At 43.7% G+C, this 27,802-nt stretch overlaps 1 protein-coding gene across 4 annotated transcripts in view; it reads right to left on the bottom strand.

Annotated features, from left to right (window-relative positions):
• Positions 1–27,802, bottom strand: part of MYO1B (myosin IB) — a 1,142,119-nt gene that overhangs the window by 207,133 nt on the left and 907,184 nt on the right. For 2 of the 4 annotated variants that reach the window (XM_069615681.1, XM_069615682.1), the window contains exons 22-23: positions 6,106–6,192; positions 4,603–4,689 (exon numbers count right to left, since the gene is read on the bottom strand). In XM_069615681.1, the coding sequence (XP_069471782.1) occupies positions 4,603–4,689; positions 6,106–6,192 (174 nt within the window). The remainder of the gene's footprint in view (positions 1–4,602; positions 4,690–6,105; positions 6,193–27,802) is intronic. The other 2 variants (XM_069615684.1, XM_069615683.1) reach the window with 1 other exon arrangement.

Here is a 27,802-nt window from a genome sequence, read left to right as displayed (position 1 = left end):
CCTTAGGTGCGCTCACCGCCTTATCCTTGAGGGGGGGACACTGCCTCGCTCCCCCTCCGATGGGGCCTTCGAGCTCGACCGGGGCCTCTCCAGGAGCTTCGCCGGGTGCTCGCCCTTCCTCTTACCCGACCCAGAGCGTTGGCTCGTGGCTGAAGGTGCCGGGGAGGGTGAGCCCTGCCTGGCGCCCGTAGAGCCCGACCGTTCGGCGCTCCCGGTGCCAGCGGACTCGCGGTGCTTGGCCTTATGTTGGACCCCCGTCGCCGGGGCGTCCTCAAAGGTCTTAGAAGACCGCTCGGATTTCTTCCTCTTCTTCTCGCCTGACGGGCTCTTCCCTTCCAGCCAGTTGGCGAGACGTTGGTGGCGGTCCTTCATGGTCCGTTCCGACATATTGCCGCAAAACGCACAGTCCTTCTCCACGTGCGTCTTATCCTCATGTAAGCAGTAGAGACAACAGGAGTGTTCGTCCTCCTTAAAGACGTTCTGCAGCTGGCATCCAGGGCAGATCCTGAACAGCTTTCCGGGCGTCGAGCTTCCCTTCTCCTGGGCCATGTCCGGGCCTGAGAAACTTCTGGAGTCCTCCAAAAGCGTAGCTCGACGAAATCTTCACCCTTGAGGGGCGCAGACGAATCCGACACGGGTCCCCGTTGATCAGATGGAGTCGGTGGAGCTTGAGGCTCTTGACCGAAAAAACGAAGTTTTTGACAAAAAACGTGAAAAAATAGCACTAACGCTCGAGAGCAATAGCACGAGGATCCCAACACATGAACGTGCGGTAAAAATCTGAAGATGGCTGCCAGAGGCGGTGCTTAGGTAGAGGCCAGTCATTGGCTGTGGTCAGTATGACACAGAGACCAGTGATTGGTTGTTACTACGAAAGACAGATCAGAAACGAAACTGATACTGGTTTTTTTCTTTACCGAGGATTCCCAGCCTGACGACGGGGAATATTCATGAGCATGTGAATCCATGCCAGACCCCATGCTGGAGAACATGGGTTATCCAGATGAGGTCAGTGGATTTGGTGGTGGAGGACAAAAAGACTAGCAGGAGGAAGGATGAAGCAGCAGAGCATGGAGACGTCTAATGGAAAAGGTGAGGTGTTGGTTCAGTGAGTACACGATTTATGCAGTGTGAGGGTGCATGTGAGAGGAATAGGTAGAAAAGATAGTATAATGTGTGACTAAGATAGCAGTGAAAGGAGGGTGACTGAATATTGGAGTGTGAGGGGTGGTAGTGTGGAAAAGGAGAGGGAGGAGAAGTGGGGGGAGTGGAGTATAAGGGGTAGGAGGAATAAGTAACATCAAGGGGTGGAGGTGGGGCAAAGGAGAAGGGAAACATTGGAGGAACAGAGGAGTGGTGGGTGGAATAAGAAGGGCTGAGACAGTAAGAGCTGAGAAGGGAAGAGGTATGCATGGCAGTGAGTGAACAAACATGTGCCAACTGATCAAGCACAAGTCACTCCCCAACTCCCTTAGGACATTAACAACAGGCTAGGATAGGGACAGCATTTAAGAAAAATCTAAAAATCCTACTATTTTCTTAACTCCGGAACCTGACCTCCTCAATTCAGCCCCATAGCCACTCTAGCTAACAGTTGTACCACATTTGTTGTTTATGTGAAGTCTCTTATGTTGTCGGTGCCCTAATGCCTCCGGGTCCGAGGTGCGCACTATAAATAACTTAAAGTAAAAGTAAAGCTACAGGTCTGTGGGGCACTTTTTGGAGCCACCACTGTAGGGAGTCACAAGTAGCCTAAGAAAGAAATAAACAGTAGGGGTTACCAGTCGGTTGTACTAACTTGGTGTTACTACGGATGCCTGGGTTAAGGAAGTATGCCAAGGGAGAGGAGAAAAAGAGGGGCGGCCCTACGGCACACACAAATTAGAATAAACCCTCTTAAACCGTCGAGTGTGTGGTGCCATTTGCTTCTCAAAAGGAAATTTGTCAGGGTAATGCTTCAGTGCATTGAATGTCTTTTTAAGATGGGGGAATTCCTTAGATTTCCCTGATGCATGAGTTAAGCAGTCAGCTGCATCTCTAAGAAGGCAGTCCTACTTCTAACTTTCCCACAATGCATCACCACAATTCGTCTTTCAATACGTTATTCAGTATGAGCAAACCCCTCTTATAAGCATTAGGTTGAATGTGACAACTGTAAGAGATGGTACCAGCTGCTGAGAAGGGCAAGCAGATTTTTCACATGGATATGTGTTGTCTGTCAGAAAACACACTATGTTACTGTCTGGAATAAAAGCTGGATCATAAACACAGTGCGACACATATCCCAGAAGATCTGCTTCTTATGTTATATAGGCTTGATTGAGAAGCCTATATATAGATTTGTGGAGAAAGCCAGTTTATGACTACAATACTTGCAGTCACGTACTGGCTGAAGGGGCCAACCCTGATGGTGCATATATCTGTTGATAGGATGTTACAAGAACCTACAAGGGAGCAGTTGGTGAGGGCTGCTTAGAAGACTAAAGATGACTTGAGTTGTTTGTGAAGATAACACGTGGAAACTGCCCTGAGTAAACAAGAGTGATTTACTTTCTATGCAGAGACATTGCATAAATATACAACAAAACCAGTTATTCATGATATGTATCTGTTTATGCTCTTACAGAAATGATCTGCTTGATGGATCATGATCTGCAACTGGTAATGATTGTGATCTTGTGTCTCATTTTGTCATGCATTTATCATGTTGCACAGACACTCTAAAAAAAGTATAAAAACTCATTAAAAGAATTTAAAATGAATGGACCTATTTGACAGTCTTCAGGCACTTTGTTACTTTAACTATCTCCCTCTGAATTCAGTCTGTTTGCTGTCCTTCTCATGTTGAGTCAGCCCCATCTCATACACGTGTACCTATGGGGTTATTCTCCCACCTGGCCATGACCTTCTACTTCTGCTAATTCCCTCTCGGATCTTCCTGCAGACTTCCAAAGGTGGCTTCAAATGGCCCAGTGCTTTTCTCTTCTATCCCATGTCTCCACCTCTTGCAGGATCTCCCATGGTGCTAGAGGCAGTGTTTGACCATCCCTTACTTCTGAGGTAATGCTGTGATCTGTTTTGGAGACTTGCTCTTGCGGCCTCCAGAGCTCGAAGCCCCGCCATAAACTTGGGTTCATTGGTATATTATGCCACCTGGGTGCAGCCCAAACTTATCTAGTAGCTCCTGCTCTCAGCAGTCTCAACCCTCCTGTTCCACAGGCTTCTGCAGCTACACCCTTTGTAGAACATCTTCTAGGTCTCCATAGCTCTTCTCCCTCACCTGCTCATATCTCTTATGACTGCTGGCTTTTATCTACTGATATGTGGCTATTTCCCAGCCATCTATTTCTGCTCTCTCGTCACATGTTTCAAGGAGAGCCCATGAAAGGCCAGGTTGTCATCTTGATGTCACCAACCTTCCTCTCTGCAAAGATTTGGTCAGAAGTTAATTTTATCTGTTCCTCTGGGTTAACAAGTGTAACTGTGTTACGCTTGCCAGGGTTTACTCTTAAAACGCTGTCAACTACAAGTGTAGTCAGAATCAATATCAGACACCAACTACAGACGAAAAGAATACTTGTCTTGTGGAGGAAACCGTTACCAGTCCACAACAGCCCTTTATGATGAACAGATCAGATCTGTAGCCTCCTGGTAACAAATTAATCTTCAACCAACAAGGAATTCCATGAATACAGAGCATTGACAATGTATCGGCGCCTCATTACATACAGATAAACATGAGTGGGTAGTGATTTACAACGCAACGCATTTTGATAAAATATGGCCCTTTTTCTATTTTTACCCATCTTGGTCAATTAGATTTTCAGTTACCACTCTTTAAATTTAAAGATATGGGTATACAGTGTAGTGTGTCAGCCTGTTTCCAATAAAACATGTTTCTGAATAAAAACAATCCTGCTGACATAACACTTACACACATGAATTATATACTGTAGTACAGGGGCTAAATCACATTTTAAACAATTTCTATTGGTTAAAACTGTGAATAATGGTACCTAAGCTTACTACAGATTTCCCCAAACTCATTCCTTTGCCAGCCCTGTAAATACAAATCATACAAAGCTCTTCCACAATGAAGCTTTGGGGCCTAGAAGATTAAGAGTAAATCAAGAAATAAGATCATGATCTCAGCACAACTAAATACAGTTTCCCCTTTATTTGGGATACATATTTTAGTATGGGAAAAGCCATGAAAAACCTAAATCAAAATCATTTGTACCCCCAATGGGAGTTGCAGGTTTCTGCCATTTACATAATAAAACCATGCAGATTATAATAAATATAGTTTACATAACTAACACATAAAGAGCATTCATGCATCAAGTTCATAGACATTTTGTACACAGGTCTTCAATCACCATCCTCTAAACGGTTCCTGAAATAAAATTAGTTATTTTAGTGTAGACATGCTATCACTACCTAGTTTCAAACACCATGCTTGGTCAAGACTGTACAATTCAACAGTGTGGGGAAGCCATGCACCAGTGAGGTATATTAGTTGTTAATCCTCGCTACTGTTTAGGGTTGTGGGTAATGTTAGTCATTGAAAGGGGCACTCAATGCACAGTATGTGTATTGTACCTTCAATCCAAGCCAGTAAGCCCAGATAACAGCAAAAGCATGTTTATTTCTAGCCTCTTCCTTCAGACGTCTCAGTTCCCTTCGCGCCTGCAGTGCATTTGAAAATAGCATTAAAAAATTCACAGAGGAAATATCTTACTTTTGGTTCCAATTGTGAGACAGACGAAGAGGCGATATTAGTTACCAGAAACATAAAAAGTATGCAGTGATGCAAGTGGTCTGATCAAGGCATTGATAAGCAAGTGAGCAGTGGGGTGGAATGCAAGTTAAGAAATAGTCATTGAGAGGCAGGGAAGACAAATTGATTGTAAACTTTGTATGGCACTAATAAGACTTCAATCAAACCACGGACCACCACTCACCACTTCAAAGAAAACACCCATCCTGAAACAAAATGGTAGCCATAAAAACATTGGAACCCCTTCAGTGCTGCATGAATTTTCAGCAGTGCTAAGCAAAATCATCAGTAAATGCATTCAGCGTGTGTAGGTCACAGTGTTAGCCCTATTAAGGTACTGGCAAGCGCATAACATACATATTTTCACCAGTAAAAGGGTTAGATGTCCTTCATGAATTTATAAAATCAGAAAATGTACTGCCTTTAGTAGTAGACTGTTACACTGTGACAATTTTCAAAGAAACCGGTCCCTATTATAGCAAAATGATTGTGCAGTATTTCAGGGGACAGATCCTACGATATATTTTTATAAATCTATTTTGATCCCAAATCAGTTTAGTTTGCACCTTTTTCAGGTGTGCATGGAACAATATTTAAGGGATCTTGGGAGCTAGTGTGATTCTTAAAGAGGAGAGATTATAACCTTTGTTAAACCCCAGTGAGCAGGTATGCTGCTACTTTTTGTATGTAATACCACATACACAAGTCTAAAGCAGTGCCAAAAAGGAGACTTCTATAACAAGTCAACTTGCTAGTTCACTGTTCTTACACTATTTCCAATGCATTTACAACCAATTATAACCAACTAGACATTAACTACGATGAAGCATCAAAATCTGAAGAGTCGTCACTGGACCTCTTAAATAAAGAGATTCCAACCAGAACAGCGCCAGGCCCCTCATTTAATTTAAACCAATCACATTGGGATTATAAATACAAATAAGTGAAACTGAATCTGACGGAAAGAGCAAGTCTTAACTTTAAATTACGCTTTGTTCTAGTATCCAATGCCTAATCTCTGGATTTTGTTTCATCAGGCTATGTTCTCAATTTTGTAATACATGCACATTAATGAATTTAATGTCTGAATATATTTATTTTAAAGTTTAAGTATACAGCACCAAGATGTATCTAGGTATTTTGCCGGATTATAAAAAGTGTAAATACAGGTCTGATGGTCTTGGGGTAGTTCTAAAGGCTGCAGTAAGGTCTTGGTCTCTCTTTGTGAGCTGAAGCCACCGGTATTCAGTTGGCCCATAGTGTATGACCTTAGTGGTGCATGCGCAGCACTCACAAATATAAATCACGGGTTTGAATGCCCATACCTGTGTACCATGCCAATAAGCTGCAATCGTCGTAGCAGCTTCCTTGCATCGCTTCTGGTGTTTTAGTTCCCGTAAAATCTTTCTCGCCTATGTAGAAGAGGAAAAAGTCTGTAAATATTACCTACTAAATACAGAAGCAATAATCATTTTAAGAAAATCCTGTTTCCAAATCAGAACACACCACAATACAAAATCAAAGACGACATTTCTTTTTCAAAGTGATAGTAAGCAATGTAAAGTGAAGAAATGTGGCACAAAGTTCACTTGCATGAGATCTTTCACACTAGTGCTTTTTTCAGTGGTCTTTTCAACTGTGCTTTACCAGAACCAAAACACAAACAAAATAAATCAATTAAATGTGGGGTGGAGGGGGGAGTGAAGATAGTTAAAATAACCCAAACAAATAAGGTCCACTGAGGAAAAGCTCAGAAGAAAAGACAGGGAAACCTAAATTCTAACATGGTGGAAACATCATACTTGACCTACTTTGCAAAAAGCATTTATTTTATTAAGGGATTAACAATGCAGCCCTTCCATCGAGATGTCACCAGCCACATTTCTGGCCTTTCATAAACAACATTGGCAAACTCAATAGTTTTGGCTTTTGCAATTCTGTGCATTTTACATTTAAGGTACACATTTGAGTTGGCCCTATAAAGAAGATGCTAGGCTATAAACACATGCAAGCTGAATGGCTGGTCATCACAGATCTACTGGGGAACTGCTGAATGATTAATACTTCCAACATTTTAAATCGCAGAGGACGTAGGAAGCCTGCAGCTAAAAGGACCTGCTATGTTGGCCCATAACATGCTTAAGATCTCTGTATCATCCATCATGGCATCATCAATAATATTAAAATACTTCTAAGTCCCGATCGTAAACCCCCAAAAATGTATTTACCAGAGCCAAAAGGGTAGGACTACGCCACTCTGATACTATGTATGCCTCTATCCTATTTCAGTCAAATATTCAGATTGTTCAATCCATTAAACTGCATCAGCATACAAACCAAAATAATAGAACAAAATGTTTTGTATTCATTGATAATTTACGCAGTATTCCCATAACGTGATAAATGAAACATCCTATAAAGTTACAAAACGATGTGAACAAAAAACACCCAGAAGTCGACACAGATTTTGAACAATTATTAGCCACACAATCTCCACCCCATAGCAGCTAAAAGAAATTGACTTCAGTCTACATATTTGTTCAAATGGATTTCTAAAAATCAAACCAAGGGTGGGGATTTTGGGAAGCCATCCTATTAAGGTGAACTGGGAAGCCGCTGAGCAGTTAGACAAACCCAATCTTAGTAAGATAGCAGGATGGCAAGGCCAATTCTCAGGAAGGGTGGGAGAGTGGTCTAGGACTACAATGAGTCCACACAGAGCAACACCAATAATTCTAGTTAGGCAGGCAAGTATACAAATGTACAATAGTTTATTAGGGCTTTAAAATACACACTAAGCAATTAAAAAGTCAAGTCAAATATTGTCACACCAAAACAATAAAACTGATCTATACATTCACCCTTAAGAGAATTAGTATAGCATTTGATTCAATGACCAGTGTAACACAGGTAAGCTCTGATGCATTCGAAATAGAAAAGACATCAGGATAATAGTAGAACAACTTCCCTAGCCCTTATAAAGTCCAAACCTAAAATGTTTTGTGGCCCTGTGCCCAAATGTCACAAGTCACAAAGTTGATACTTCACAGAGATTTAGTAACAGGAGGGACAGCCCTAAGGGAGGCAGGACTATGGGCTTTCAAAGTAGGAATACTGGGGGGGGCTATGGGGGGGGCGTCCTGCCAACAGCAATCAACAGTTTATATTCCTTTCATATAAACATTAAAGTATTATGTCTATCTGTAGAAAATATGACATACTTTAGTGTGCAATTAGTCCTTTGAACAATTAAGGAGCAAAAACCCATGATAATTCAAATGCATGCAGCATTTATTACTATGCTGTTATTTAAGTTTTAGATTTTTGTATTTTTTTATTCAAAATCATTTATTCGTTTCCACATTTTTTCACAAAGGATCTTAACAGCGAGATCCATCTATTCACCACAAACTCAAAATAGTGTATAGTGATATTTGTGTTGCACCTTCACCTCCAGTGACTTGTGAGTTTTTTTTAAATTAAACATAATCCAATGAAAGTGACACGTAGGCAATCTGTAAGAAATAATACAATTACGACGCCGGACACAAAAGGGTGACCTGAAGATAGGTCTACGTCTAGATCTTAATCAATAGTTTGAAACCAGGGGACAGCCTGTGCACCAAGGGTGCCGGGTCCCAGGACGTTTCGGCAAATGGGTTGGGGAGCCTTCTTCTAGGGACTGGAATAGGTCTCCCCATGGGAGGAACATCGAAAAAGCTAAAATTAGTAATGTTAGGTGTTTATTTGCTTAAAACCTAAATACATGACATTAAAAGGGAAGAATCTAATCTGATACACCTAGACATACAATCTAAGAATACAGGAGAATGGGGCACTGACCTTCAATGTGTTTCTCTAGATACTCTTTCTGTGAGGGAGGCAGGGTAGTCCTCCATCAATGGTTTTCTTGTGTCTTAGTTAGGTCCTAAGGGTAGATGCGCCGGTATCTATGGACTATGGGTAAATGTGTGGAGGAAACGCTTAGTTGGAATATAATTAGTAGCTATACAGTGCTGGAGGTATGAATGGTAGATGTGAGGTATTGCCTTGTGTTGTGTCTCCTACAGACGTACTGTTGAAATGTGTACGCTGTTCTTCTTTGGGAGAGGGTGCTGCAGCGAATGCGGCATCCTGGGGACAGACCAAGAGCTCGTGCTGGCACGGTCAGAGCTAATAAAGACTGCGGGTTGATCACTTCCTCCCCTCTATGCTGCAACAAATATGATGTCCTGGAAAGAGACACGTGAGATTGTAAGGGCGCTGGCAGAGGGGCACTATAGCTAAAGATTAACGGGCAGGGCCTTAGGCATACCTTTAAGGGCTGAACACATAGCCCATAGGAGCAGAGGTAAGATGAGCAGCATGAAGAGGCGCTGGAGTAGCTCTGTCTAGCTTCGTGGCGCTGTGTTATTAGAGAGTTGTGCGCATGCGGCGGTGCACAGTGATCGTGCTCCGCGCATGCGCACTCCGCATGCGTCGTTGCAACACCAGTGATAATGCTGACGTTAGGAAGTGAGGGAATGACAATACTGCCAGTGTTGAAGCAGCTAGATACCAATAGAGAGCGGCAGTAGTTATACAAGTATTTGGTCCACTCTGGTTACTATACATTCGCACCGCCTCTGCAATTTACACACACTCACTTCCTAACGCCAGCATTATCACTGGTGTTACAACAACAAGATGCGTGCTGAGTGCGCATATGCAGAGCACGATCACTACGCACCGCTGCATGCGCACAGCTCTTTAATAACACAGCTCCATGGAGCTAGACAGAGCTATTACAGCGCCTCGTTGTGCCGCGAGCTCCTGGTCCGTCCCCAGGATGGCGCATTTGCTGCAGCACCCTCTCCCAGAGAAGAACAGCGTACACATTTCAACAGTATGCCTGTAGGAGACACAACACAAGGTAATACCTCACGTATACCATTCATACCTCTAGCACTGTATAGATACTAATTATATTCCAACTAAGCGTTTCCTCCACACGTTTACCCACAGTCCATAGATACTGGAGCAGCTACACCTAGGACCTATCTCTGAAGACACAAGAAAACCATTGATGGAGGACTCCTCCCGCACAGAAAGTGTATCTAGAGAAACACATTGAAGGTCAGTGTCCCACTGTCCTGTATGCTTACATTGTATGTCTAGGTGTATCAGATTAGATTCTTCCCTTTTAATGTCATGTATTTAGGTTTTAAGCAAATAGACACCTAACATTACTAATTTTAGCTTTTTATAGGTTCCTCCCATGGGGAGACCTATTCCAATCCCTAGAAGAAGGCTCACCAACCCATTTGCCGAAACATCCTAGGATCCGGCACCCTTGGTGCACAGGCTGTCCTCTGCTTTCAAACTATTGATTAAGATCTAGACGTAGAACTAATATCAGGTCACCCTTTTGTGTCTGGCGTTGCACTTGTATTATTTCTTACAGATTGCGTAAATGTGACTTTCATTGGATTATATTTAATTTTAAATAACTCACAAGTCACTGGAGGTGAAGGTGCAACACAAATATCACTATACACTATTTTGAGTTTGTGGTGAATAGATGGATCTCGCTGTTAAGATCCTTTGTGAAAAAATGTGGAAACTAATAAATAATTTAGAAAGAAAAAAAAGTCAAAAATTAATAACTTAAATAACAGCATAATAACAAATGCTGAATGCATTTGAATTATCACAGGTGTTTTTGCTCCTTACTTGTTCAAAGGCCTAATTGCACACTAAAGTATGTCTATGTGTATAAAATATGACATAACACTAATGTTTATATGAAAGGGATAAAAACGTGATTGCTGTTGGCAGGACGCCCCCCCTTGTATTCCTACTTCACAGAGATTGGCAATGCCAGTGGTTATGATTAATAATAGTGAAAAGGTTAGATGGAATTCAGGTAAGTAAACCCGCTCAATTCCAGTCCTTAAGGTCGTCCTAAAAAGGGATCCTTGACCAGGCCTCCACCGATCACAGTCAGGAAAGAGCAATTTAAGAACAGGGCTTTCCACCCATGTAACCCTATGGAGGAGGGACAGAAACGTTATATGCGATTTTACCAACCCACATTTCAGAGAGGTACTTTTCATCGCGGCTATAATACCGAAAAAAAACACTGAATTCTTGTTTTTTTTATTTGGCGGGATTCCCCAACAAACCCCCCATTTTCTACCTTTATGCCACCCCAATCTCATCCCGACTGATTATAACCCCTCATCCCATTACCCCATAGAAATGTAATTAATATTTTCTGTGTTTATAGGGGTTATGTACTTCAGAGAAATGTACCACTCCGTTTTGTTTTTGGTAAAATCCGCGGGGTACTGACAGAAACGGGTATGGTAATTTGCCTCCCTGACTCCAATTTCTCCAGAGACCACTGCTGATGTTCCGTAATCCTTTGGGGGAACAATCTTTTGTGCTTGGTTCTACAAAAGAAGGCCCAGGGCTCACGTGTCGCTTTTGGTGCAAGGATTTCGTTTTGGTAGGGCGCCATGCTAGGAATCTGTTCCAGACAGCTTCCAGTAGAACACACAACCAAAGAGAGATGAAGACTTCTGTGGGACAGACCCCCTCAGGAAAACTGCAGGGATGAAGCAAGCGTTGAAACAGGAGACACCACAGTCAGGCAGTGGCAGGCAATCTTCAGTGGACGAACAAAGGAGCAGACCCAGCCCGGATTGCATTGATGCAATAAGGCTGAAAATACAGGCGCAAGCGTCTTGTTACACAAGATTAAAAGAACCTCCAAGTTAAGAGGATGTAATTGGAACAGACGGCAGGAGCGAGGTAGCCCAAGAAAGAGCTAGTCAGTCCACTGGTTGGTCTGGGAACACTTCCTTGTGCAGATACTAGAGCAGTGGTTGAGACTGGTTGTTCCCACGGGTCCATGGGTCGAAGCACTGAGGAGGCTCTTCTTGAGATCAGGACACAGGAGCAGAACTTCACTGGGACAGAACTTCAGTCAATTCTGGTCAACTACAGGGGTTGTCAGGGAGCTGCACTTCATAAAGGTCTTTGCTTCAATGAATATCTGTTGAATGGATCAGGGGTCCTCTTTTTATCCGAGATTTGGGCTGGGAGCATGCTTAAGCCCACTAATGGTAAGCATTTGCACCATTCAAAAAGGCAGTAGCTATTCAATCATGGATAGCCACTGCCCACATCTGCCTGCCACCAGGGATGTTAATTGGGTCTAGACAATCCCAAACCTTTCCTCTGCCCACAAACACACAGCCCCCCGCCCCTTAGCCTGCAAAAGCCACAACTTTTCCCAGGAAAGGGCATTCTACATAAAGACATTTCCTGACCTGAGAAGTCAGTGAGAAGGCCAGAGAACTATATGGCCAAATAAAGGAAAAACCCTGAAGCGCGGCCCTCTTAGGGTGCTAGAAACCTTTAGTAGCCATTCACAGTAAATGCATGAGTACAATGTTTCAAAAACAGTACCAATATTACTGCTTCCACCGGCTTTATCTTAGGCACATTTTTTGTAAAAATAAAAATAAAGATGTAAGGATACAAAATATTCTAACTCTGATTCACTTTAAGGTGATGTATACAGTTGTAACGATACAAGATTTCATAAAGAGAGACAGTCTATCACTACTGACAATCTTAGGGACTAGTCTGTTTCCCTAAGAGAATGAGCAAAACAGGCAAGGAAAGTAAATCCGGCGGCTTTCCTTACCTCCAAAAAGTAAGAACAGGGTTCAAAATAAGAAAAAAGAAATTGGGAAAGGCGCAAAAAGAAAATCTTCCCCAACAATTTGTAAAACAAGAAATTGAATAAACTGATCCGGCCCACCTTGTCGCCTAGGCATTTTGCACGTTTAAAAAAAAAAATGTAAATGGCGGGCGGGGGACAAGGCCCTCCCATCACTCCCCCACCCAATCACCCATCCCCACCTTAATCACTCGGACTACTCTAAAACTCATTCAATATCCCCTGTGAAAAAGCAGCAAAACTCACGTTTCACCAAATGTGTGGAAATGGCTGTGATGGGGTGGGGAGGTTGAAGTATGTAAGACCTTGACAGCTACAAGAGGTGAGCCTCAACAAACATGTACACAATCCACCTAGCAAGGCGCCAGAGACTAAGCCATTCCCTTTTGTGTTTGCGAGGGCCTGGGGAAGGAGTTCTGGAGCGAACCAGAACTTGAACACAGACATTTGCCAAGTTTTAAGTATATGATTTGTGTATCCTTAGGAACGCATGCGGTCTTGAACAGGTTCCTTGGATTGTGTTGTAGAATCGTGCAATGCTCCATGATCAGCAAGCATAGGTCTACTCGGAACTGGAAAGGGGCTGTCTGAGAAGTTTGAGAGATCCATGAAACAGATCTGTCAGAGTAATTCTGGTGCAATCTAGACCATTTCAAATGGCGGCCTGTGAAATCTTGCCATATTCCTGGCTATTGGAAGAAAAGGGTAGGGGAATCTCTTCAGCAAGAAAATCAAAAAGGCTTCTCCATCCACATTTGGGTCAGAGTTTCTAGTGACAAAGCTTTGGCATCTCAGGTTCTCTGTGGTATTTAAGGGATATTGCTCTGGCTTTCCCCACTACCAAATATTCTGACCAGGTTGACAATCGTGTTCCCACTTGTGTGAAATCAGTTTCCCTCCTAAGAGTTTTCACTCACATTGTCACCCTTCGCTGGAATATCATCCATTAGAAAATGAATGTTGACAAACTTGGCCTGTGCCCACAGAATTTGAGCCATCGATAGAAACTGTGAAAACAGTTTCTGGACACACAGTACGGACATTCCGTTCTTTACCTAAAAGTTCTTTGAAATTTTCCTCAGCATGGGAAGAAAGGATTGGAGTGCCACGTAAATCGCCCACAATTCCAGTATGTCCACATGCAATGAGCTTTCAGGGGTCACTCAATACCCCTAAACCTGCAGCTCATCGACATACACACCCCACCTACTCAGGGAAGTGCCTGTGTGGACATGAGAGGCCATTTTGTGACCTTGAGGCACCTAGCCAATGTTGAGGCGCACAGCATCACTAGTAGAGATTTGTAGGACCTCATGAGGCAATTATGCATCCTGGAGAACATTTGAACAAGTGATCATGCAACGCCAGCCAATGCTCCCACAAAATGGTCCTGCTTGTATTGATGCAGGAAAGTCCAGGCAGTTTACTTAGAATTTTCATTGATGAAAGCAGATGAGTGGTGGTGCTCCCCCGTTTGTGGTACATTGTTTGTGGCGTTTGCTCTTACCAGATTGTCAACCAAGTATGGATAGTGTGACAGGGTTCAGGAACTGACCCTGTCGAGAGAGGGTGGGAAAGTTGCGAGGGTCCCAGTTCCTACTCCTAAGAAGTATGGAGATAAATATGAGGGGGAGGAAGTACGAGACCAAATGGGGCCTGTGTATTTGCGAGGCAACCAGCATTGCAGACTACCTTTACGTCAGGGGCCATCTAGATTGTTTCTAGAGGGAGTTAGGGAGATTAGGCAATTGCCTTTATGCCATCACAGAGACAATTTCTAGATAGGTCACGGACCTCTAGTGACAAGCCAAGGGTCGAGGGACGACTGGTTTTTGGAGGGACTGCTCTTCCCTAGGTTACAGAAAGTTGGCCTTGACTGCAAGTAAAATAAAAACCTGTTAAACAGTTTTTGAGCGTTGGTGTGTTCTTGAGGACATATGTGACAATAGGCATGGATGCTTTTTCTATGGAGATGAGAAACCAGCAGTGGGGCATTTTGCGCTAGAATTGAAGGACCTTGAACTAACAATACTATTGGGTGACCTACAACCAAAGAAAACATCTGTAAATGGAACGTATAGGAATGTCGTAGTGTGCATCCTCCAGGTGTGGAGTAGGCAGAAAACGCCCCTTCCAGAGGCAGGAAAGTACTTGCTATAGGCTGCCTATTCTAAAAGGATTACTTTTTGACTGGTTGACATAGATCAATGAAAGAGGAAATCAAAGGATGCAAACAAGGTTTCAAGCGAATCGCAATTAGTGGTTAACCTATCTAAGCGAGCACTTTCCTCTCGAGATACAAACCCTAGAGAAAGGGCTGAAGTTTGTACCCACTTATAGTACCAATAAATTTCAGACGGAGATTGAACTATTCAAACTGACTCGAAAGCTCAAGTTGAAAGCATTTTTTGCTGAAAGTGCACCATCTGCTGCAACAATGGAGTCAGAGTATGTTGAGTTCAAACCGAACAGTACTTTTTGTCCACCAATACAAGTACCGGCGATGGACATTTTCCAAAAAATGGTACCGAGTGACCTCAAGAAGGTTCAGTTCCAAGCACCAAAAAGAACTAACCTCAACAGAGGAGAACTTTCACAGATACGGGCCTTGTTTAGCAATGACACTATAGCTATCCGTCCGGCCGACAAGGGCGGAGCAATGGTGATCCAAGATGTATCACAATATCATTCAGAATGTCTACGGCAGCTCTCAGACACCAACACCTATAAATTGCTACCGCAAGATCCTACTCCAGAGATCAAGAAGAAACTAGATGAAGTTCTTGACAATGCTGTAGAAGAAGAATGGATCAGTATGAAAACTAGGGCGTACTTATCAACCACATTTCCAGTAATGCCTCATCTGTATACCTTGCCTAAGATCCACAAGAGCTTGATTAACCCACCTGGAAGGCCCATAGTAGCGGCCACAAAGAGCTTGCTACAACCGCTTGGAACATATATAGACTTCTTTTTGTAGCCAATCGTTCAAGCCACAAGTACATATGTGAAAGATACAACGCACTTTCTCTAAATACTAGACACCATCTCTTTGGCCCCGGAAGACATCCTATTTACAATTGACGTAGTCAGCCTCTATACGAGCATTCCGCATGATCTTGGACAACAAGCAGTAGAATCTCTATTGCTTAGTACAACAGAAATTGGAGCTAACAAAGAATTCTTAATGATTTTGCTTGACTTCATTTCCAAGAATTCCTGCTTTAGGTATGATGGAAAGTTTTACAATCAAATATCGGGGACAGCAATGGGAGCAACAATGGCACCAGTATATGCTAACAGCTTTATGCACCATTTTGAAACCACGCATGTGCTATCCAATCCAAGATGGCAACACCAGTTGAAGACATGGGTCAGATTCATAGATGACATTTTTGGCATTTGGTCAGGTAGTAGACAAGATCTTCAAGAGTTTCTGATATTCCTTAATGGGATCGACCAACGTATCCAGTTTACTATTGAGATAGGTAATCCTAATGTACATTATCTTGATGTACAAACAGTCATCCAAGCCAATAGAATTACCACTACGCTGTACACAAAGCCTACAAACCGTAATAATCTGCTCCATCGGCTCAGCTTTCACCCGCCCAAAACTCTTCAGAATCTGCCTTATGGGCAGATGTTAAGGGTTAAAAGGATTGTAAGTGACCCTGAGGACTGCCGCTTGCAATTACAGAAACTACAAGAGAAATTGCAAGCAAGACAATATCCAGAGACTGATTTAGCTATTGCCCGTGACAAAACCGATGCACAAGAACGGCACCAACTGTTGGTGAAGAAACCGGTGAAAGACAGTCCTGAATTAGTTTTCGTTACCAAATATTCAATACAAAGAAATCAAATTAAGGCCATAATACACAACAGATGTAATGTTCTCACAAGCGACGAACGGACTGCTGACCTGTTTCCTACTCCACCAACATTTGCGTATCAGAAGAGCAGTAACCTGCGGAACTTATTAGTACAAACCAAAGAGAAAATACCCTCCAAGAGACCAGTCAAATTCCCTGGGACTCATCCTTGCATGAGCTGTGGGAATTGTAACAGCATCATCAAAGGTAGCACAGTTACACATCCAAGAACTGGCAAAAGGTTTGCACTAAGACAACATGCTACATGCCTTTCTGAGAATGTCATTTACGCGATAAAGTGTCCCTGTGGAAAGTATTACGTGGGAGAGACCTCACGCAAAATCAGGATCAGGATAAACGAGCATAAATCAAACATCAGGAATAACAACAGGATGTCAGCTGTAGCCAGACACTTCAATGACAATGGGGACACGGTGAGCCAATTGAGATTTCTCGTGCTAGAAGTTATGTTTCCCAAAGGACAATCTCGAGACATCAAACAGTGGCGAGCACAGAAGGAGGCTTTTTGGATCAACAAACTCGACTCGCTGTCACCGAATGGAATGAACGAGGAACTGGACCTCAGTTGTTTCCTTTGATGCTTGAGTAACTGTATTATGATATACTGTGGAGTTGATAATGTATGATATGTCAGAATTTACCATGACATTGAGCCAATCCTAGGCTCACTTAGGATATGCCAACAGGGGTGTAGTCAAGAATGTACTTATTTCTAAAGATATACAACATGGCCTTTATGACCAATAAGGTACTGTATACTCGCTTTGGATTCATCCAGGCTACCATCTCCATACTGTCGGAGAATTTTGTCTTAAATTCCTTCTTTTCTTCCTTCTTTTCTTCCTTCTTGCTTTCATAGGATTATTTCACCTGATGATAATCTTAGATATAGTACCCGGGGCATTCGCAACGTTGATCTGCTCTTTACTCTCTTTTTACCTCTTTTACCTCTAACTAAGGATATTTACAGGGGAGCTTACAGCTTAAACTACTCTCGCCTGTGCCAGTGCACACTGTGGCGATAGGTTTCAAGACAAGGTAGGCGTATTTTTAACTATAGAAATGGTGTTGATTTCATTTATTTTTTATTCTTTAATTTTTCTCTCCCTCATTATGCTTGGTTTCACATTTCCCAGTTTGATTTTTTTTATGATTCTATATTATTATTTTGTCATTATTTTCATCCATGTAGAAATGTTATGTAATTACGTTCCTATTTTATTTCGCAATGTGAACTCAACCATTATTACTACGAGCTCACGTAGAGTGTACACCTTATCAGACATGTAATACTCGGGATACACACCAGCAGCCTTTCCAACATGGCCGCCGGCGTTTCTCAGTACTTGCGGCTCCATGTGTTGCTTGGCAACGTGACACGAACACAACATTTAGCACTATGGCTACCGCGAACGCGTCCTAGTGGCGTCTTCGCATGGCTCGCCTTCTTTCTACTGTCAGGTAAGAAGCAAGATTGAGCGTTATGGTGCTCGTAGGCATCTGAACCCTTCTAATGGAATGGAACTCTGACACGGCGCGTCTCGCGCTACATGTCAACTTTAGAGCCTTTGTTATAAGATGAAATAATGACACGCCGGGTGCCGCGCTGCATGGCTCTCTTATGAGCGACTATGCTCGTAGGCGTCCGTGCGTGTTTAGTTAAATGGTAACTCTGACACACTGCTAATCGCGTTGCATGTCTCTTCCAGGCAAGAGTCTGCACGCAAAGTAAAACGCCGGCACACGCATAGAAACGCCAGTCATGCACGTTTACTTTGGAAGTGTTGGTGTGAAATTCAAGTCCATGCTGTATCTTTGACAAGGTCAGTGTTGAAATAGTCGCGTCATTACTTGATGCCTATTAGATAAAACGATATATGGCATTTTGGTGGTCATTTTTCTACCTTTTTCTTTTCTTCCTTCTTTGCTGTAATTCCACGGTTTATCATCACGCACATAAAATGGGATTTCACGTATGTATTTTTTACATTATTTTTACTTTTTTACTATTGGTATCCGTTGGTAATCTTATGGTTCATGACATGTATGGACTCTATTACATGTAACCTTTCTCCTGGAATGTGTTGAAATCGTGTTGTTCATTGCGGTTGTCATTGAACATGTGCATCCATATGGCCACTTTGGGCATAATGTATCCACACCCGGCATGCTTAAAAAAACTCCTGAATCATGATGATGATGATGTATACATTGATGACTTTATTTTCTTGCTATGTTATGATCCCTGTGGATTTGCTTTATAATTACTGTATGTTCAATTAATTAATGTTGCTGACATATTGTGGGTTATCCAACAGATTTGTTTGCTCAATTTTTAGCACTCGAATCTGATTAGTTTGTGAATGAGCTGGCTCTGACAAAGGAACAGTGTTCCGAAATGCATTGGCCAATTGTTTGAGCTCGCCCTGCACATCTGCTTTCTCTAAGATGTACAATTACTTAAATTGATGACGAAAATCAAGTATTAAACTATCATTTTTTGCAGTAAACTGACAGAAGTTAATTATTTTGTGCTTTGAACCACATTGAATCTAATACACCACGAGTGGTGTTTGGGAGTGCAGCCCGCATTGCTGGCTTAACGGCCTTGGTCCTTACCCCCTGTTTTCGTTGTGTGCCGTTCCACGGAGGCACCTTTTCCAGCGGGTTTGCACCCTTCTTTAAATTCCAAATTAGTAGTGTTTTAACCATAAGAGTTATCTAACAAAGGAAGGTTGTGAGCGTTCACCACACACATTTCTATAGATCAATGATGGGTCTTCACTATAGATTCCTCTTGTGCAGTGGAAGTAACAGTAGTAAAGTCCATGCCCCTGTTAAGAATGGAGAACCGCCTGTCTTACCTTTGTCAAAAAGCACTCTCACCTCTTTCACAGAGCAACCCGGGAGTCTGATTTTGTCAGGGGGCATTGACAGACTGTGGTCTTTAAATTCTAGTGTGTGTACCTTTGAGACCAGCTGTAGCACCCACTTGTTATAGTTGCTAGATAACATATGGAAGTGGTGGCTGAGCTGCAGCCCCAAATTTGGTGTTGAAGTCAGATGGTGCATAAATGGGACTGTACTGGAAGGGGAGTACCATGATGGTTGGGGCTGTCCATGCAGCAGTGTAGTCTAGGTTGACCAAGAGCCTAGCAGGAGTAAGGAAGGAGCACAGGAGAGTTGAGGCATTTTGTAGAAAGGTGAGGCATTGGTGTAGCGAGTGCAAGGGTACTACAGAGTCGTGTTTGTGTGGAAGGTTTATAGAAGTTTGTGTAAGGAGCATATTTTAAGTGAATGCTACTAGATGAAAGAAGGGTGTTTGTGGAGTGGAATGAGTGGAGTAGTGGTGGAAGGATGGGGGCAGTAGTGGAAGGAGAATAGCAGTAATAGAAATACGGGAGTACTAGTAGGCTGGGAGCAGTAATAATGAGAGTACTAGTAGTCGACATGCGAGTAGATTGTGCAATCATTGCTTTACCCTATCTCGGGGATACTTTTGTATTTCTTTTTATGCATTTTTCTTGGAGTTATACTTTCCTCCGAGTTTTATGGCATTTGTCTTTTTGCAGCACACAGCACTCTCTGTGCAGTGTTGCTGGGAGCCCTTTGGGCTTCCCTTTTTATTTTCTGTTTCAGGGGGATATTTGCATGCTTCCTATCTTTTTCTACTGTGAGATCAGCACACCACACCTTACGTGGAGTGCTGAGGGGTTACAAGGGGTATACAGTTGTTTTGCCGCCAGTTTATTTCGATGAGTTTTTTTTAACGAAACATTCATTGAATAAACATCAAAAAATAAAGGGGGTGGTAAAGGGGATAAAGAGGGAAAGGGGATCTTGAGGTAGGACCCCCCCACAATATAACAAATAAATTGATGAGTTTTTTTCCAAAGAAAAATCTTTGTAAAATATTAATTGAAAAATACCTGCCGGCAAAAGACCATAGAACCAAATGTATCCCCTTTCTCACTGCTCCAGTAACTGTCTGCTTACAGTGATCAGCTAATCTGAACGGCTGGTGGCAGTGGTTTTATCGTAGCTACCTTTGTGCAATTTCTGCTCCCAGGCTGTACTCACAGCCACAGTAGTGCACAAAAGAGTCACCATTGACCCACAATTGTGACAGTGTTCTTTTTTTGCCAATTCAAGATTGCTTGTCCTTTCTTGGTCCTCTCCTGCCGTGCCTTGGGGGAGGTCCCGGTTTGACTTTGGTCTTCGGCGGGATCCCCTTGTGAAGCCTGCCAAGGCTCTGTTGTGTCTGTGAGGACAGGAAATGGGTGGAGGATTCTGAAAAACTGCTGTTCTTGGTCTTCTGATGTGCCTGCCTGGAACCAGTTCCAACTGGGAGGCTGGCTGTCCTGAAAGGATAGCCAACACCCAGAGTTTGAATGGTGCATGGGTGCGGATTGACTGGGTTCCTGCATAAGCGGCATGGATCCTGACACTGAAGAGAAGCCGACCCCTAGAAATGAAGAATTGACAAGGAGGAAGAGGAGAGGAGAGATGCACGCAGCCACTTGCAGATGCCTGGGATGCCTTCTTATTTATTTTATTTATTTATATGGTGCCAAAAGCCCGCTGGCATTGGGGTCTCAGCGGAACAGCAGGGTTTTCAGTTCTAGACTGAATTTTTTAGGTTCTTTAAGCAGCCTTATATCTGATGGAAGGGAGTACCACATTTTAGCAGCCTGCACAGGGATATTGCCGGGCTGTTAGCATGTGTGAAGTTGGTATTTCTGACCAGGGCAAGTGTAGAAGAAGGTAAGCTCCTTGGGGGTTCATAAATAGGCACAAGAACTTTAATGTAGGCTCAGGTGTTATCATATAAGGCTTTATGGACAAGGGTTGCTGTCTTAAATTGTAATCGGGCAATGATAGGGAGCCAGTGGAGATCTTCTGTGTACTCGCTAATGTCTGACCCCTTAGTCCAAGCGTCAGGAGAGCCCTGAAAAAGATTACTCTCTTCCTTAGACTGGTGGGTTCAATAGGTCAAGAAGATCTGCATTTCGAGCCATCCCACGATGAGCTGTGATCTTCACGGGCTGAAAACGACCAATAACCTGGGACCTGTGGCCATTGTGCTGTGCATCGTCTTCTGAAGATTCAATCCTCCCAAAACTTTGGTGGATTCCTTCCGGACCTCCTCTTAGGGAGAATTTGCATTTCTGTGCTAATTCCCTTCTCCCAAGGACCCTCCAGAAGTAAGGACAACCCGAGATTGAGTCCCCTCAACAGAGTACAGGACCCAAGGAATGAAGAAAGCCCAACTGGTATCCGAGATCCGCACCAGTGCTGTTTTCCGAGGGGTGAAACCGCAAAGTGCAGCTGAACTGAAAAAAAGCCTGTAGCTGCTGACAAACTCCAAATTGCCACTGCAGGAGCCCTCCAGATGTCCTCCCTCTTGTCCCCACGACTGAGGCTCAGGAACCCAGGGTCTGCATCGCTGCAACAGGACAGAATCCAGCTGAACCACTCTTCTTCTAACAAGAGGTACTGTTTAGAGTTGGGGTACTTACCTCAGTGTCTTTTTAGCTGTGTTCTTCTCAGTTTAGAATTGCATTAGCTTACCTTAGAGTTGATATCTCTATCCCTCACAGGTGGTAACTTGTTTTAGACTGTTATTTCTGGGAAAGGCTTGTCTACATCTCATTGGACGATTTAAGTGTCCTCACCTATACGGAGAACCTGTTTAACCAGTTTCCTTCCTTTAACCTTTCCTTTCTGCAATCTCAGAATCTGCAAAGTGTATTCATTGTGATATATAAATGCCATTACTGTCCATGTGAATGAAGTCACCTCCGGGTGTAGGAAGTGTGTAAAAAGCATATCTAAAGAGTATCCACTAAACTTGTGCTGATACTGAAAAGTATTTTAAAGTACATTTACCTAGCCTTTTTAACGAATGCTTACTTAAAAATTGATGTTAAGTAAATAAATGATTTATAACTGAAACCTGGAGTGTAAGTCTTACTTGGTTACCTGTATTTATGAATTTCATTGCTACAGCTCACATTTACCCCTCTTGGGATAGGCCTGGCTGCTCGGTCACAATACCAACTTGTGTAGTACAGACCTGTACCAAAAGGTGGGTTACCTAATACCAATCAGTTAAGCGTTGTGTAGTGTCGCACAGTATTACTACATCAATTCTTACCCAACACCTCCAGAGGCAAGCTTCCACTCCTTGAAGTCCCCTCACCAGAGTGCTGGACCGAGAAAGCGAGATGAATTGACGGAGCGGTAATCGTTCTTCACTGGTGTCTTGAAAAGGGTGCCAAAATCACAGCACCAGAAGAATCCTTTGTCTGAAGGCTCTTCACTCGACTGCTCTTGCAAGATCCATCCAGTGTCCCTTCTTTTGACTGACTAGCCAAGATTGCAGTGACCGGGTCGGCTGCTGCTGTATTATGGGGGCATGTATCCGCTTCTTCACTTTTAAGGCACTGTGAGACTTTTGGGCGAATTTACCTAGACTTGCTTTGCTGCTCCTGTGTTCCTGGAGTGCTGGTTAGAGTGTTTGAGAGTTTTCCCATAAACGTTCGTTCAGGCCCAACACCTGTGTGCCTACAGGGAGCCTTCTCCAAAGTCCCAGAGCCCTTGGTCCCTGACCATTCTTCCCAACAAAGAGTTTACTTCCTTGCTACTAAAGACATCCTCTGGAACTTTTGAACTTTCAAAAAATAAGCAGGGTCCTGGGAGACCCTCTGCCGGACATTATTCCTCGTTACGAGATACTTACCCAGAGTCTTTAGTTCACTATCTTTCACAGAGGATAAATAACTAAAACATGCTAGGCAATTCTCCTCTGACCAAGAGTACCAACAAGAGTACCAACAGCAACCCGAGACCTCCAGGACCCACCTTGTTTTTTACATATTTAAGTAACTTTGGGTCTCACCCTAAGTTACTAGGGGAATCCAGATGTAGACCCTTTGCTCACTTTTCTTAGAGAGGCACAGCTCCACCCTACTGATGAGGTCCGACCAGACAAACACGTGTCTGGGGTGGCTGTTGGCAGTCTTGTTCAAAGGAGAATTGCCTAGCATTTTGGTGCTGGACTGCCCCAGGGCAGGACAAAGACTGATATGTTTTGGATAGTTCTCCTCTGTGAAAGATAGTGAGCTAAAGACTCTGGGTAAGTCTCTCGTAACCAGGACTAATGTCTGGCAGAGGGACTCCCAGGACCCCCCTTGTTGATTTGCACTTTTGAACTTTCTACAGCTTGTGCCTTGCCTGTGTTGCCAATGACTCTCTGACTATGACTATGACTATGAATCTGACTCTCAGACACTCATAACTACATAGTGATGGACTCCTAAAGCCGAAGGCCTATGTGAAATTATTTCAAAGTATTTACTTACCATAGGTTGGTTTTGTTTCATTTACTTTTACCTGAAATAATTATGACACATTTTTTTTACTTACCTTGGAATTGCCTACTGCCATTCTAAAGGTATTACCAAAATGATTTACTTACTGTGAATATTGCATAGTTACTTATTGTTGTGTGTTATAGTACTTACCTTTCTGAAAATGCACTTTTACCTTAGTGCATATATAAAATAAACCATTATTCTTATATAACTGTTAGTGTGTCAGTGTTTCTTTGGCCTGTGTGTATACCCTAAGTTCGGTGTACTGCCTACAGCCCTCCCTCCATTTCTACCAACACAATGTGTGTGGTTCAGGCCTATACTAAGAGTTGGAGCCCTGTGTCCAAAGTGAGAGTCTTCTAAAGTTCCCCTCAAATATGGACCTTTGTAAAACTCCCTAACAAGGAGGAGGAGTGTTAGTAGTAGGAGGAGAAAGTTAGAAGTGAGTAATTGTGAGAAGAGTAGTAATGGGAGTAGGAGCTGTAGCAATGTAGGAGGGGTAGTAGCATAGTGGGAGGAGAAAGAAGGGTTAGGACGAAGGAGGAGTGAAACTTCGGAGGGACAGGAGGCTGGTGGGTAGCAGCCGAGAAGAGAAAGAAGAGAGTAGAAATGCAAGGTGAGTGCGCATGACTAGTCTTAGGCGGAACCCACAGAGCGGGTGTAGGCACTGTTCCTAACTACCCATAAAATACCACATGGGGCTACAGAAGGGATATCTAGGAAGTCCCTGAGGGAGAGGGGGAGCCTGCATTTGGTGAACCCAGCCTAGCAGTAGATCCAGAAAGTAGTGGTCACCACTCTATAGCACTAAGCAGTTGTTATGGATGCCTAGACTAGGGTGGGCACCCCGACAAAGACGAGAGAGAATGGGTCAACTCTAGCACCAATTGTCCCAGAGCGCTTGGTCCAGCCGGTACCCCCAAACCGATCAAATTGTCTGCGTTTCTCATCTTTATTGTAAAAGACCAGCCCATAACTCCTGTGTTTTGGTAATAAAAACCCTTGGACTGTCTGCAAGTCTTTCGCCTGGCTCTTTGGGGGTCTGTCACATCAGGCTGACAAGCTGTCATCACTTTAAATCTGTAAAAAGATTGTTAGTCTTCATCATTCCTTCCTGTTGGGAGGAATGGTTGGAGATAAGGGACTGCATGCAAGCATTCTGGCACAAGAAAGGGCATGAATTAGGACCATTTCTGTTGCTAACATCCACCTCAGGGGCAAGACTGCCTCTGGACTGCCATCTGCACCTACAACCGTCCAACAAGTAGGCTGTTCGGCCCCTAAGGACAAGGCTAGACTCTTGAGTCTTTCCTGGAATCCCCTAAAGGCTTCAAAAGCTCTGGTCCTGATCTCACTTCTAGATTTTGACTAGCTAGAGGATTTGGCTTGTGGCTTAGACTTTTGCAATCTGAGAGCTAGCAATTTTCTTTGTGAGGTCATCTATGGATAAATTGAACAGATCATCAAATTATAGGTCCAGAATGCAATCCTGAACATTAGAGTAGAACTTAGTCTCACACATCCATTTGAAACACCTCATGTCGGCACCAATGCAGATGCCTTTGCTACTAGTATCCATATGGGCTACTGAAGATTCAAGCAGGTCTTGAGCGGCCACTTTTGACTATCAGACCACCTTTGAAAGCAAACTGATGCTCAAATGGAAGGTCTGACAGGAAACCTCAAGTCTCCCTCCAAAGTTTTAGTGTGGCTGCAGCAAGTCGCATTGCTTGCTAGAGGTGAAGGTCTATATTGGAATTAAATGTGTGGCCAGAGGCCTCAGGGACTCTGTTCCCTTGAGAGAACATCCGCTGATGATGCAGATGCCAAGGAGGAAGACATAGAAGCTGACTTACCATAGAAGGTAGTTGCTGCTACTATGGATGAGAAAGGCTTTGGATGAGAGGATAAACGTGTACACTCCTGCTACTGCCTGAACCTTGTGTAAAGCTTCCAACTTACCACTTAGCGCAAATATGTTCTTTGCCAAATTCTCCTGGCCAAGGACAATACATCCTTATGTACAGGAGTACCAGAGGGGTTGGACGCTCTGAGGGCCAAAAACTGAACTACAACCCCACCCATCCAGGTGCTCATGCTGCAAAAGAGGAATTCCACCAAACCCTCCATGCAATCATGAAATGCTTTGGCCAACGAGGGGATATCCTCTGCTTCCATATCTATGTCCTTGGCAGCTACTGCTTGTCCCCAGCGTGAGGAGCTCGAGTCCACCCCTCCTCCCCGCCATCAGCCCCCATGTCAAGTAATCCTGAGGGGAAACAGGGCCCAGATAAATTGCAGGTTCAGTGACTGGCTATTCTGGCAGAGGCTCCTGCAGTGGCGGCAGAGGCTCTTGTGGTTGATTGTGCATCGCAGGGGGAGGCACCGGAATAGGAACTGCTAGTAAGGGTGCCTTAGGCACTGCTTGTGCGGGCTGTGGGGTTTGAGGCACCACCTCACAAAACCAGATCTTTAACAATGTTCATCTTCTAAGGCCCTTCCATCAGCCCCATGAGCATCTTGAAGAAGTGTTCTCTGCAGGCTGCACAGGTTGTTTGTGATGTAGGCAAGAGGAGCCGAAGACTGTGTCCAAGAAGCCATAGCCGGTACCCATGGCACCCATCTGGTTTGGTAAGACCATGCCAGCGGTACACCAAAGTACCTGCAAGATAAAACACTACACTGTGGGTGAAAAATCATGCGTGGCAGAGTGATAATTACAATGAGAAAACCACCCAAGTCTGCCTGTTGACTGTCCCAGTTTCTGAAGACTATTCACAGAGGATCTGTGCTTCAAATCATCCGCTAGAATCCAACACTTCTCGCCAAACCACATTTGTCAGGCTTAGCCGCCATTCTGTTGGTGGTCACATTGACTGAAGCTGAACAGTCAACAGATGCATGGGAATTCTGTCACAGGTGCAGAGACTTCATGAAGCTTAAACTATCCCTCAAGCTAGTGCTCAGTACTCCTGTGGACCTCAGAGTTGGCTCCAGGAGACTATGTGCCCTCAGGCTCAGGCTCTGTAGCCCACTTGCATACAGATGCCCTGGATATAGACTCTGTAAAGAACCTTAAGGACCCCGTGACAACTGACTGGTGGTAAAGCCAGGAGGCCCCTCTGTGCCAATTCTGATAGTCATTGAGCCCTCAGCATGAGCGCCAGTAGCCTTGGAGGGCTTGGGTCAGGTACAAGTGTGAGTTTCTGAAGAACTCCTCCCAGCCATAACACTCCTCAGAAAGGAGTTCCCGTGCTGTAGTGACTTGCCTTATCAGACTGACTGCCGGCATGTAAAAGCATGCAGAGGATCCACCAGCAACCTTAGAAAATGCCACAATACCCCAACAACTTTGGCGTCAGGGTATTGCACGCAGCAGACGAGTCCCACTGATGGTCGGCTTCCAAGCACAATAAATAGCAAGTGTAGGAATCAGATGCCAGGAAGGATCCCCTCAGGATGCACACAGAATGAAGCCGCTCACAACAGATATGCGCCGGAGGATTGGAGAACTAGAGGCCAGAGAGGAAAATAATTGGAAATAAAGAAAAGTGGGGAAAGACTGATCCAGCTTACACAGAAAAAAGCATGAGGTGGGCCCGCAAAGCATCGTCACCCTTGCGCACCTGTAAATTAAAAGGTAAATGCTTTATCTACACTGCAAAATGTTCCAGTCGCATTCCCTTTTGGGGATGCCCATACAAAATGGAGAAAGGGGAATGAGTCAGATGCATGAAAAGATTAGTGACACCCTTACAGCCACCAATTTCTCCCCACACTGCCTAAGATCTTACACTTCTGTGCAGATTCCCTTCTACTTCTGGGCAAGAAGTTGCACCAATCCATACCAACACAACCTGCAACCTTCATCACTACTGCTTCTACCTCTACAGTGGTCAGGATTAACCTGCTGATATCAACCAAATTCTAACCCATTTCACTGGCGCATCCGAAACCTCTTATGAATACCTTGGTACTCAGCCACCTTGACTAATGTGCCAGCATCCTTCTTGGTTTC

The sequence above is a fragment of the Ambystoma mexicanum genome, chromosome 9 (assembly GCF_040938575.1).
Source record: "Ambystoma mexicanum isolate Mex_15411 chromosome 9, UKY_AmexF1_1, whole genome shotgun sequence".
NCBI lineage: Eukaryota > Metazoa > Chordata > Amphibia > Caudata > Ambystomatidae > Ambystoma > Ambystoma mexicanum.
Note: the sequence above shows the minus strand (reverse complement) of the source record. Positions and strands in the feature narration are given on the sequence as shown.